The 13,250-nt window shown below is 47.2% G+C and overlaps 1 protein-coding gene across 1 annotated transcript; it reads left to right on the top strand.

The window, feature by feature from the left end:
- The first annotated feature begins 467 nt into the window (after window positions 1-467).
- Window positions 468-2,250, top strand: LOC120059861 (interferon alpha-inducible protein 27-like protein 2A). The gene is made up of 4 exons (XM_039008914.1): window positions 468-553; window positions 703-732; window positions 1,110-1,271; window positions 1,608-2,250. The coding sequence occupies exons 1-4, from the start codon at window positions 544-546 to the stop codon at window positions 1,703-1,705; spliced, it is 300 nt and encodes a 99-aa protein (XP_038864842.1). The 5' UTR covers window positions 468-543; the 3' UTR covers window positions 1,706-2,250.
- The last annotated feature ends 11,000 nt before the right edge of the window (window positions 2,251-13,250 follow it).

The raw sequence follows: 13,250 nt of genomic DNA, 5'->3' as shown, positions 1-13,250 counted from the left end.
GTGTGTTATGACTAAGTGTGTGACAGAGAAAATATTTTGGGGGGGGTCATTTAGAGGGAAATGCGTGCATTTTACCGTTTGAGTCAATTTTCAAAAGTTGCTAAAAGTTCCAAATACATTTTTAAAAGTAGCTAGATTTGTTGCTAGGTGCTGTTTGAAAAAGAAGTTGCCAGGGTAGTCTGAAAAGTAGCTAAATCTAGCAACAAAATTGCTGAGTTGGCATCACGTGTCGTGATGGCCTAGTTATCGAAGATCCTTATCTAATTTCCTTTTCACAGGAACAAGAAACGGTTGACTTTCGTTTCTGTTTGCCTGCTCGACGACAATGGACAATGTTCCGGCAGGTCGTGACAACCAACACCCTGTCAATCAAGTTTCCAATACGGAATGCTTGAAATGTCCAATATGCGCACCGAGATGGGTACAGACACACCCTAAATTGGCGCACTTAAGTTTCGTTTCCCAAAAAATTCTAGGCACTGCATTATATAACCCTGACCCAGTCTTTTCCCCTGCAGTCACTGATACAGTCCCTGAGGAACAATGGATCTTCGTGAGTAACCTAAACCCCTAATGTATCTGACTAAATATAAATTGTGTGAAGTAGGCTAGGCTACAGTAACAATAACCAATGCATAAATGTGGCATACAATTTTCATGTAATTATATTTGCTCATTGTACATCCTTGCTTTTTTTAACAGTTACCATTATTGCGGTCACAGCAGCAGCAGGTGAGACATTTGCCATGCTATTTAAAAATCGACTCCGTGACAATTAAAAAGGTAATATTATCAATTACCCTGTGTTAATTTCATTTCAAACTAAAAACTGATGATAAGACAATATGAAATTTCATAGAAATACCAATATTGTGGATAGCCTAGTTTAAGTAGGCTAAGCTACCAGCAAAATGCCAATTCAACCCTTGGTTACAGGTGCATAATAAAAAGCATAGCTAGCTACACATGTTAAATCATTTGCCGTTTTCACATCTAATTTTGAGAGATTCCATTTTTTGTTAACATTTTACCCAATAACTTCAATATGCTACTTAGCCAACTGTAGTAAGCTACAATTTAAATGTTTATTTTTTATTTTTACTTTTAAGGGGGAGCGGTGGTCTTGGCTCCAGTTGCCCTAGGAGCTGTAGGGTTTACCGCCGCTGGCATCGCCGCAAACTCTATTGCAGCCGGCATGATGGCATCGGCAGCCACTGCAAGCGGCGGTGGTGTGTTGGCTGGAAGCACCGTTGCCGTTCTGCAGTCGGCAGGTAATGACAGTCACATTTTCATGTGTTTAAATATCATATTTAAAAATCAGTTTACATAATTGTGTTGTGTCCAATACAGTGGCAACCTTACAGAACCATATTGTCAATTAATTGCTATTAGAGTCACAGAATCAATAGGAATATGATCTTGTGATAATCCCCAACTATACTTTGATCATCTCTCTTTATGATCTATTTCTTCCACCTTTATTTTGCACATTAGATCATTGAAGACCTCTTATTTTTAGACAAGACAAGGCTGATACCCTGGTGCCTGAGGTACATTCTGTTTTGAATGCCACAGTGACCGATGTATGTTGTGTTGTTTCCCACTAGGTGCAGCAGGGTTAGCTGGGTCTACAACCGCAGTGGTGGCTGGTGTTGGAGGAGCAGTGGGATGGCTCACCGCTACAGCAGCTGCACTTATCTGGTGATCCAAATATTGATGATTGATAGCTGTCTTGGGACAGCTCTCTTGTCAAAGACAATTTTAATCACAAAGATCACCTCTTTAAATATATATATATTTTTAATCCTTTGTTTAGGGATACATATAAACACTAGATAAGACGGTGAAGGAATGCTTTGTGTTTAGGAAATTGTTATATTGAAGTTCATATCTGCAATATTGTGTGCAATGAAGGCAAATTATGACTGACTTGTTCTGTTTGGACATCTTGCTCAGCTGCACTTTCAAGCCCAGGGCTTTTTTATACCTTTTTACTTTTTCATATTTCAGTTTAATACCTTCTTTATCTCAATCAAAGGTCAGGTGTTGCCAGATATAATGTAAACATCTGTCTGGTGTCTTTGTCTCCACATACACTATGTGTCAGCTAGGGATGGAAATTAGTTTAGTCTCTGCAACATGATGTTTTCCAATTGAGTTGAGTAGGCGGCTTTCTTAAAATCTGTACCTCACTGGTCTGTTGTACAGTGCAGTGGTGTAAAGTACTTAAGTAAAAATACTACTTAAGAACTTTTTTGGAGTATCTGTAATTTACTATTTATATTTTTGCCAACTTGTACTTTTACTTCACTACATTCCTAAAGAAAATAATGTACTTTTTACATTTTCCCTGATACCAAAAGTACTTGTTACATTTTGACAGGAAAATGGCCCAATTCACACACTTATCAAGAGAACCTCCCTGGTCATCCCTACTGCCTCTGATCTGGCGGACTCACTAAACACAAATGCTTAATTTAATATATAGAATTTGAAATGGTTTGTAGTCTTACTTTTGATACTTAAGTACATTTTAGCAATTCCATTTACTTTTGATACTAAATTATATTTAAAACCAAATACTTTTAATCAAGTAGTATTTTACTTGTTGACTTTCACTTGAGTCATTTTCTATTAAGGTATCTTTACTTTTACTCAAGTATGACAATGGAGTACTTTTCCACCACTGGTTCAGTGTCTATGGTTGCATTGGTTTGTCCTTCTTTAGGTTTTAATGGCAGACTACACCAATTGCCGTATTGCAGTCACCAACTGTACAATCCATTGTACTTTGTGATACGGTAATACAAAATTGGGGTATAGGAAATTTACCCTGCCAACTATTAGCCCTCACTAAAAAAACACCACCCCCTTCCACCATTTAACCCCATCTAATCCTACAGCAGACCAACTGTCTAGGGGGACCGAAAACTTACACTCAACACCCCCTGCTATTTTTCTACAGTAAAACCTCGCAATCCCAAGTACTTCTCTGCCTGGATTTTTAATTTAAAGACCCTTTCTCCCTTCGGTCTCAACGTAGACATTGCTCTGAAGCCATTCTTGGGATTATTGTGTTTTTGCTATCCATTGTAGATGTTTCTTGGCCTATGTAGCCAAATTGTATCTATGATCAAATATTATCCATTCATGCTTTTTTATATGTTCTATTTATGTCTGTAAATCAACCAATGAAATCAAGCTTGGTTCAAATCAAGCCACCATGATTACAGACACCTCTGTGTCTCCTTTCAAAGGATATAAATTAGTGGCCTGCAGTGTTTGTCATTATACCCTGATGAATACAGCTTGTCTGTCACACATTGGTTAGAAAATGATCGCATCTGACCTAGAGTGTGAGTCGATCCTTTTCAAGTGTTCTACTCCGCTAGCCATCAACTTGCGTAAACAGGTGTTGTTTATTTTGCCTCTAGTAGGGTGAACAGGCCATAGTTTGGGTGGCGGAGGTCCTTGATGATCTTCTTGGCCTTCCTGATGATTTGGGCTGACCACACTACCCTGTGGAGAACCCTGCGCTTGTGGACGGTGTAATTGACGTACCAGGCGGTGATACAGCCCGACATGATGCTCTCAATGGTGCATCTGTAGAAGTTTGTGAGGGTCTTAGTGGCCAAGCCAAATTTCTTCCGCCTCCTGAGGTTGAAGAGGCCCTGTTGCGCCTTTTTCACCACATTGTCCAGTAGCTACAGCGCATTTGGAAAGTATTCAGACCCCTTCCCTTTTTCCAAAATGTTTTACGTTACAGCCTTATTCTAAAATCGATGAAATACATATTTTTCCTCAACCTACACACAATACCCGATAATAACAAAGCGAAAAGAGGTTTAGAAAATGTTGCCAATTTATTACAAATTAAATTAAAAATACCTTATTTACATAAGTATTCAGACACTTTGCTATGATACTCGAAAGTGAGCTCAGGTGCATCCTGTTTCCATTGATCTTCCTTGAGATGTTTTGACAACTTGATTGGAGTCCACCTGTGGTAAATTCAATTGATTGGAAATTATTTGGAAAGGGACACACCAGTCTATATAAGGTCCCACAGTTGACAGTATATGTGAGAGCAAAAGCCAAGCCATGAGGTCAAAGGAATTGTCCATAGACCTCAGAGACAGGATTGTGTCGAGGCACAGATAAACCCTTTTTTTTGCTGCCTAAACAATGACTGTGCTGTGTACAGCGGCACTTAAGGAGGGGAGTCAATTTGTAAAAAATAAAAGAAACAATGCTATATCTGTGCGCTGACTAGGCTTACTAATGTCCTATTCAGTTTGAGAGGGAGATTGTGGGGTTTTTATAAGGTTTTTTGACATGCTTAACTAACTATAAGCTAGTAGGGCTTCTTATGCATTAAAGTTTGAATTACTGACTCTTGTGAACCTGCATTTTCCATTGTTCTCACTTTTACCAGTGCTCAGGGCCTAACCATGAATATCAGCCTGAAATGTGTGTGTGTTAAAGAGAGCGCTGTACTGTGTGAAATATGTGTGTGTATGCCACAAATGTATCAGTCTGAAATGTGTGTGTGTGTGTGCTGGAAGTAACAGTTAGCTCAGATAAGAAGCTGGGAAGCTGTAGTTAGCCTTGAGCGAGAACAGTGGACAATGTATACAGGTGCAGATATCTCAGACAGTGTTATAAAACTGTCTGACCCCAGTCTCTGGGGTGAAGGAGCGTAATCTACACAGCAACAGCGAAAGGACACCAGAAAGCGCAAAGAAGCTGGGACCAGCTTATGTGCCAACATCAACGATAGGCTGGGTGAGTCTAAACCACGCCCAGTCTCTACTCTGACAGGCCGGCTCGGAAGCGGGAACTATCTCTGTCACGAGTATAATATACTATCTTTGTCAGAAACAAATCAGTTCCTTGTTCCACCCTGCGGGGTGGTGCAGTGAACCCGTATATACGAAAAATGTATTTGCCATTTATTAACTTTTGAATTAAACAATTATTTTAACCAAGTTCAGGTGTGGTATTGTTCCTATCTCAGTTGAACTTTCGCAACCCTAACAAGAGCGTGAAGATGAGGAGGACCGGAGGTATTTACATTTTTTATTTTATTCCACATTAGCTGCTGTCAAGGCAGCAGTTAATCCTCCTGGGGTCCAAAGCTTGCTACTGATTTAATAGATTTTAATTCAAATTAAATGGACATGATTATATAAAACCACGCTTTAGTCCGCAATGCTTTATGCTAGAAACAAGCTGACATGACTAAGATGTGACTCCGATGCATTTGCAATATCTTTGGTTTGTCTCTATGACATTCAGAGGCTGCGCTACAACCTTCTATAGCCGAAGAGCAGTGGGTTTACTGCCATTTTTTTAGGTGAGGGAGCACAAAATCTACAGACAGATTGAATATTGTAATGACCCGGCTGGGTCATTAAAGAGAAAAGAGACGGACTCCAGGTGTACAGGTTAGAACACAGGTTTATTCCTAAACTGGGCTATTGTTCAGGCCACAGCCCACGCCGCTAAATGCCGAACGTACACAATTATACATGTCGAGTTAAGGTCACTCTCATAGGAACAGATCAAGGCCCGAACAGAAGAGAAGAGATATGAGACACTCATCCCTCTTTATGCATTTCCAAATCCCGCGGGATTACCCATCATACCCCCCCAACCTTTCCATCTGTCCTGACATATTTAACCCCTGCTAGTAGCCATGAGAACCATAACACACCCACAAACACAGAACACAATACCGGGTCGTTACATAGCCCCCCCTTTCTAAACCCTAGCCCCTAGGGTTACACAACAAAATCCTTAAAACGACCCGGAGGTCGCATCAGTCTCTTGGGCCTCCCCGTGACTCTCACCGGTGAACCCCCAGAACACTCCTCTGCCCCAATGTCATTTCCAGCGCCCTCCGAAGAAGCAGCCCCCTCCCCAGGCTCAGGTTGCGCTAGAGTCTCCTCGTTAGATTGTTCCCGTGGGCTCACATCAGAGACCTCACTCCCATTCCCTACCGTTTTCCTCCCTCTGTAGGGTGCCAATCGATCCCGGTGGACCACCACCTTCCTGCTCCGTGGAGGGACCTCCACCCGGTACGTCACCTCCCCCACTCTCTCTATCACCAGACACGGCCCCACCCATGCACTGTCCAGCTTTGGGCACCGCCCCTTCTTGCGCGTGGGGTTGTGAAGCCACACACATTCTCCCGCTCCAAAGTGCCTCCCCCTAGCGCGCGAGTCGTAGTGGCGCTTTTGGCGCACCCCTGCGTTCTCGAGTTGCTCTCTTGCGAAGGTGTGAGCCGCTTCTAACCGGTTCTGCAGACGACACACATAGTTCGGGCCAGGCAAAACCCGGTCGTCACTATCAGGAGGGTGGCCAAACGTCAGTTCGGCTGGGGTGCGCAACTCACGACCTAACATTAGTAGTGCTGGGGAGCACGCAGTCGATTCTTGAACAGCCGACCTACACGCCATAAGAATAAACGGTAAGTGGGTGTCCCAATCTCTCTGGTGTTTTGAGGTAACGATGGCCAGCTGCTGTGCTAATGTTCTGTTGAATCTTTCCACCAGCCCATCACTCTGGGGGTGAAGCGGAGTAGTGCGCGTCTTCTCCGCGCCTAACCGTCTACACAACTCTGTGAACACCCGTGACTCGAAGTTTCTCCCCTGGTCGCTGTGAATAGACTGTGGCACCCCAAACCGACTGATTATTCCCCCCACCAACGCATCAGCTACTGTCCCCGCCTCCTGGTCTGGGAGAGCGTAAGCCTCCGGCCACTTGGTGAAGTAGTCCATAGCGGTTAGAATCCACCTGTTAACGCTGTCTGTGGTTGGAAACGGCCCTACTATGTCTACCCCCAGTCTCTCCATGGGCTCCCCTACTGGGGATTGTTGTAGGAGGGCGTGTGACTGACCTGGAGGTCCTTTTTTAGCAGCACACTCGTCGCACTGCCTACAAAAGTCCTCAACATCCCTCCTGTGCCTGGCCCAATAGAAGCCTTTACGCATGCGCTTTAACGTTTTGGAGACCCCAAAATGCCCTGCGCCTACTCCCCCATGAAGCTGCTGTAACACGCTCCCCTGCAGCCTTTTGGGCACCACTACCTGCCACGTAATTTCTCCAGTCGCTGGCTTTTTCCACCCCCTCTGGAGCACTCCCTCAGCCACTCTAAGGACTGTGAATTTAGCCCACAGTCCTTTGGTGACTGGTGATAGAGGGGCTACGTCCCCCCACGGCGGTCGTCTTCTCTCTTCCACCCACCGCAGCACAGGACGCAGCTCTGCGTCCTCCTCCTGGCGACGCCTCCACTCCCCAACGTCCACAGCCTCAAGCTCCCGGCACTCTGTCACACTCAGCTGACTCACCGTGGCGGTGACTCCCTCCTCCCTGCACAGTTCTCTCTCTCGCTCCACCCGTTTGGCGCAGTACCCACAGCCATCCTCAGCACATGGGCGGCGGGACAAGGCGTCTGCATTGCTGTGGCGAAGGCCGGCTCTGTGCTCCACCTGGAAGTCGTAGGGTTGTAGCTCCTCCAGCCAGCGGGCAATCTGACCCTCTGGCTCCTTGAAGGAGAGAAGCCACTGCAGGGCGGAGTGATCCGTCCGGACCACAAACGGCAGGCCCCCCAGGTAGTACTTGAAATGGCGTACTGCTGCCACGACAGCCAAAAGCTCTCTCCTTGTCACGCAGTAGCGTTTTTCAGCCTTATCAAAAGTTCTGCTGTAATAAGCTACTACGTGTTCCCCATCAGGACCACGCTGAGCCAGCACAGCCCCCAAACCCTCATTGCTTGCGTCGGTGTCCAGGATGAACGGACGGTTCGGGTCTGGTGAGGCCAGGACAGGGGCCTCCATCAGGGCCCGTTTGAGGGCCTCAAACGCCCGCTGGTGCTCTTCGGTCCACTGAAAAACAGTGTCCTCCTTGAGTAGCTGGTTCAAAGGAGCCGCTACCCCCGCAAACCCCTTCACAAACCTACGATAGTAGGATGCCAGCCCCAGGAAGCTCTTAACCTCTTTTTTCCCCCCTGGAACTGGCCACCCCCTCACAGCCTCTACTTTGTCTGGCATCGTGCTGATGCCCTCACCACCCAGCTGATGCCCCAGGAACGCCACCTCCCTTTGCATGAAATGGCACTTTCCCGGATGTAATTTTAGCCCCGCCCCCGAGATTCTCTCCAACACTCGCCTAATTGCCCCCAGTGCCCCCTCAAACGATGTGCCGTGCACCAATATGTCGTCTAGGTACACAACACACTCGTCTCTCGGAACCCCCGCCAGCACTCTGTCCATGAGCCTCTCAAAGGTGGCAGGAGCATTACAGAGCCCGAAGCACAGCACCTTGAACTGCCAATGGCCCCTATCTGTGGAGAAGGCCGTTTTTTCACGTGCCCCTGGCGAGAGGGGCACCTGCCAGTAGCCACTGCGCAGATCAAGGGAGGAGAACCACGAGGACCCTCTCACGTGGTCTAGCGACTCATCAATCCTCGGTAGGGGATAAGAGTCTTTAGTGGTGACAGAATTTAGGCCCCTGTAGTCAACACAAAACCTAAGTTTACCCCCTTTCTTAGGCACCATGACGACCGGCGCGGACCATGGGCTATCTGATGGCTCAATGAAATCAGCCCGCAACATGTCAACAATAGCTGTGTCTGCTGCTTCCCTCCTGGCAAGGGGAATACGACGGGGCCGAATTTTAATGGGTCGGGCGTCCCCAGTGTCTATTTCGTGCTGAACTAGGTGCGTTTGTCCTACCTCATCTTCCCCCCAAGCGAAGCTATCTTTAAAGTCCAACAGCAGCTGCTTTAACTGTCTCTGTTGTCCCTCATCCAGACCCTGACAGTTCTTCAGCCACACAGCCTCGACGGCGTCGATAGCTTCCTCCTTCCCCCCGTCGGGCTGATGGGTTGAAGGGGCCAGTGTGTTTTGGGCTACTGGGCTGCCTGTGCTTGCACCATGATGGGGAGTGAAGGCCGTCGCCGCCGGAGACAGCTGCTGGGATGGCACAACGACCAAGGGAGCAGCCGGGATGACCGGTGGAGTTTCTGCAAGCTTGGAGGAAGACGGAGGGACAGCCCTGCCCCCTGCTGGCCCTCCCGAAGGCGACATTCCCACTGTGGGCCCCCCCGACAGCCTCAAAGTACCTGACGCTAAGTCCAACTGAGCCCCACAGTTTTTCAAAAAGTCCATTCCCAGTATACAGGGGTCCTGCACCGCTGCTACCCACACCGGACACCCCACAGTTCTCCCCCCCACAGTCACAGATAGCTGACACTTCCCTAACATGGGGGCTAGCTCCCCCGTGACAGTCCGTAGCTGGACAAGGGTCGGCTCCACCCGCACCCCAACAGGTAGTATGTCTGGTCTCACCAGGGTTACTATAGAGCCCGTGTCGACCAGGGCCAAACATTCCACCCCCTCTACCTTGACGATGACATTGCAGAAGTCCCCAACGGTGGTACGTCCCACCACAACTACCGGACTAGGAAACACGGCGGCAGCTACACCCTGGGGGAGCAGGTCCCCACCCTCTTGTCTGCGCTGCTGGGTACCTCCTTTGCTTACAGTGGGTTCGGGGGCGGGGGGGGTGGGCCCGCGCTGCCCCCTGCGCGAGAACCCGTTGTCGTTTCCCTGGTGACGGGGGAATCTGCCACACTCCCGCTGAATGTGGCCAGGTTGGCCACAACCCCAGCAGACAATAGGAGTTGAGCTGACACTGCGACGTTGCCTGGAGCCCCTCTCCATGACAAGCGAAGCAGTCTTGACTAGCCCGCCCAACTCGTCAACCCACTCTGGTTTTGTGACCCCTGGCACCCCAGCCACCGCTGCTCTCACCTCTGGTTGACTGGTGACTTCCACTCTCACTCCCTCACCCCAGATCAGCTCCCTCTTCCTGGCTATCTCCACTGCAGCCTGCAGAGATGGTGGGTCCGCCATCTGAACATGCTTACCCAGTTCGGTGGAAGAGAGCGCTCTAATAAAACTGTCCCGTGCCAGCTCGTCTTGCACCCCAATCGGCATAGTTGCATAAGCCCGCCTGGTCAGGCTCAGAATACCACTTGCCAACGCCTTTAATGATTCCCCCTGAAGTCTCTTTTTGTTACACAGTTCAATCCGCAGCATGTTGGGCTGCGCGTCGCTGCCGAAACGGCCCCCCAATGCCTCCACTAGCGCACCGTAGTCGCCCCTATCGTCCGGGGCTAGCGTTAGCAGGCATTCCGACGCCTCCTCCGCCAGGCTCAGGGCAAGCTGTACCGCTTTCGTCTCGTCAGACCACCTCCCGGCTCTAGCCAACAACTCGAATTGAGTGAAAAAAACTTCCCATTTACCTTGTCCATTGAACTTTGGTAGTTTAGCCGCTACCGTGGCTAATGGCAATAGGTCGCTGCCATCTCTGTTTACATAAGCAGGCCCAGCCATTTCCGCACCCGGTGACGTCGATATCCCCGTCGCCGTGACGTCTGCTCTCGAGCGATGTGAAGGAAAACCCGCCAGTTCTGCCATCTTGCTGACTGACAATTTAACTCCCGCCAAGTGGCTCTCAAGCCCCTCTACGGCAGTCGCCGCCTGACCCTCCCGACCGGGTACCCCCGAGCTCACAACGGACACTTTGTCCGACTCTTCCTTAATTTTCCGCCTCGCCCCAGGCATCATGACCGTAGATGCGAGTCACGCTAAAGCCAACCCGGCCTATACTGAACAGCTAACTCGCCTAGTCTCAATCCCTTAGTTCGAAAGCACTTCTGACACCAATGTAATGACCCGGCTGGGTCATTAAAGAGAAAAGAGACGGACTCCAGGTGTACAGGTTAGAACACAGGTTTATTCCTAAACTGGGCTATTGTTCAGGCCACAGCCCACGCCGCTAAATGCCGAACGTACACAATTATACATGTCGAGTTAAGGTCACTCTCATAGGAACAGATCAAGGCCCGAACAGAAGAGAAGAGATATGAGACACTCATCCCTCTTTATGCATTTCCAAATCCCGCGGGATTACCCATCATACCCCCCCAACCTTTCCATCTGTCCTGACATATTTAACCCCTGCTAGTAGCCATGAGAACCATAACACACCCACAAACACAGAACACAATACCGGGTCGTTACAATATCATTACAAATAGGTGCATAAAATGCATCCTCCAATTGCAAGGTCATGTCCCAAGAGGGCTTCCGAGTGGCACAGCGGTCTAAGGCACTGCATCGCAGTGCTAGAGGTGTCACTTCTGGTTCGATTCCAGGCTGCATCACAACCTGCTGTGATTGGGTGCACAATTTTCCGGGTTTGGCTGGTGTAGGCCGTCATTGTAAATAAGAATTTGTTCTTAACTGACTTGCCTAGTTAAATGAAGGTAAAATAATGTTATTATTAATACCCTCAAACACCAAGTTAGGCATACCTCATTTCAAAGCAGGCCATTACCACTGTCTATCGTGAATGATAATTATTCAGGTTTTACCGGTGACATTTCCAATCTGCATGTCATTTGATCTCAAATCAGTTTCATGGGAATATGCATTCAGATCTGGTTGAATAACTGTTTTGCAAGCGAATTAAGGCAGATGGAGATGACTATTAGCATTTCCTGTATTCTTATTTTGTTTCAATCAAATGTTACGTTCCCCAGCAAGAAAACCCAAAAATGTCACTCAAACAGAAGGGGGAATTAACAAAGAGTCACTGACAACAACCAAACCTAAACAGGTGGGGTTTTAGGAGGGGTTCTGAAAGACACTCATGGGGGTGTCCACTTAAAGTTACATAGCAACAACTGGGACGTAAAAGACACCCACCATGAGCGCCCACTAAGAGGCAAACAAAAGAAAAACCCACAGCAAACTTAAAGACAGGAAGTAAACCAAAAAGATGTGCAAAACAAAAACAGGGAAAATTAGACAAAGGAATCTTTTTCTAGAAATCAAATAGGGAGACAATTAAAGGTGTTCACCCTCCACATCTCTCAAAACTGGAGCACTGGGCCAGCCATTCTTAAATATCACCTGGGCCAGCACAGGTGAAACACCTTCTGACTAACGAGGTGACACCAAGCCGTGCGCCATACATGCTAACGTGCTAAAAGTCCAACCTCAAAACATAAATGGTAAAACCAAAACCTGTAACACAAAGCATAGTCTGCGTTGTTGAGTTTTGGCTGCATGAGGCAAAATATTTGACTATGCAGCTTCAGATAAGAAATGACTGAGAATGTATTTTTGGTGTAACATATTATAGGCCTACTATATTACAGTAGGCTTAGGTCTATATGCTATTACATCCGGATCTGCTATGTAAAATACTAATTAATCATTGTGTGATCTTGCAGGACATTGATTCAACTTTTTCTTGCAAGACATTGATTAAGCTTTTACTTTACTAAACCAGCATCATTGTGAGAAGTGATAATCTTCTATTTGTAATAATAATAATAAGTGATGAGTAGGACTATTAGATCTAGAATTCATTGAGGATCAGCTATTTCAGTTGTAACTGGTTCTGTTACGCTAAATTTTTTCAGTTGATAAACAATTTTAGCACTGTCTCAAACTTAGACAATCAAATCTAATTTTATTAGTCACATGGGCCGAATACAACAGGTGTAGACCTTACAGTGAAATGCTTACTTACGAGCCCCTAACCAACAGCACAGTTTTAAAAAATACGGATAAAAATAAAAGAGCAGCAGTAAAAAATTAAATAACAATATATACAGGGGGGTGCCGGTACAGAGTCAATGTGCGGGGGCACCGGTTAGTTGAGGTAGTATGTACATGTAGGTAGAGTTAATTAAAGTGACTATGGATAGATGACAACAGAGAGTGGCAGTGGTGTGGAGAGAGGGGGGGGCTTCCTCTGACAACGGCTGGTATAGAGGTCCTGGATGGCAGGAAGTTTGGCCCCAGTGATGTACTGGGCTATACGCACTACCCTCTGTAGTGCCTTGCGGTCAGAGGCTGAGAAGTTGCCATACCAGGCAGTGATGCAACCAGTCAGGATGCTCTCGATGGTGCAGCTATAGAACCTTTTGAGGATCTCAGGACCCATGCCTATTCCCTGAGGGGGAATAGGTTTTGTTGTGCCCGCTTCACTACTATCATGGTGTGCTTGGACCATGTTAGTTTGTTGGTGATGTGGACACCAAGGAACTTGATGCTCTCAACCTGCTCCACTGCAGCCCCGTCGATGAGAATGGGGCCGTGCTCGGTCCTCTTTTTCCTGTAGTCCACAATCATCTCCTTTGTCTTGATCACGTTGAGGGAGAGGTT

Source organism: Salvelinus namaycush, chromosome 15 (genome assembly GCF_016432855.1).
Source record: "Salvelinus namaycush isolate Seneca chromosome 15, SaNama_1.0, whole genome shotgun sequence".
Classification (NCBI taxonomy): Eukaryota; Metazoa; Chordata; class Actinopteri; order Salmoniformes; family Salmonidae; genus Salvelinus; species Salvelinus namaycush.
Note: the sequence above shows the minus strand (reverse complement) of the source record. Positions and strands in the feature narration are given on the sequence as shown.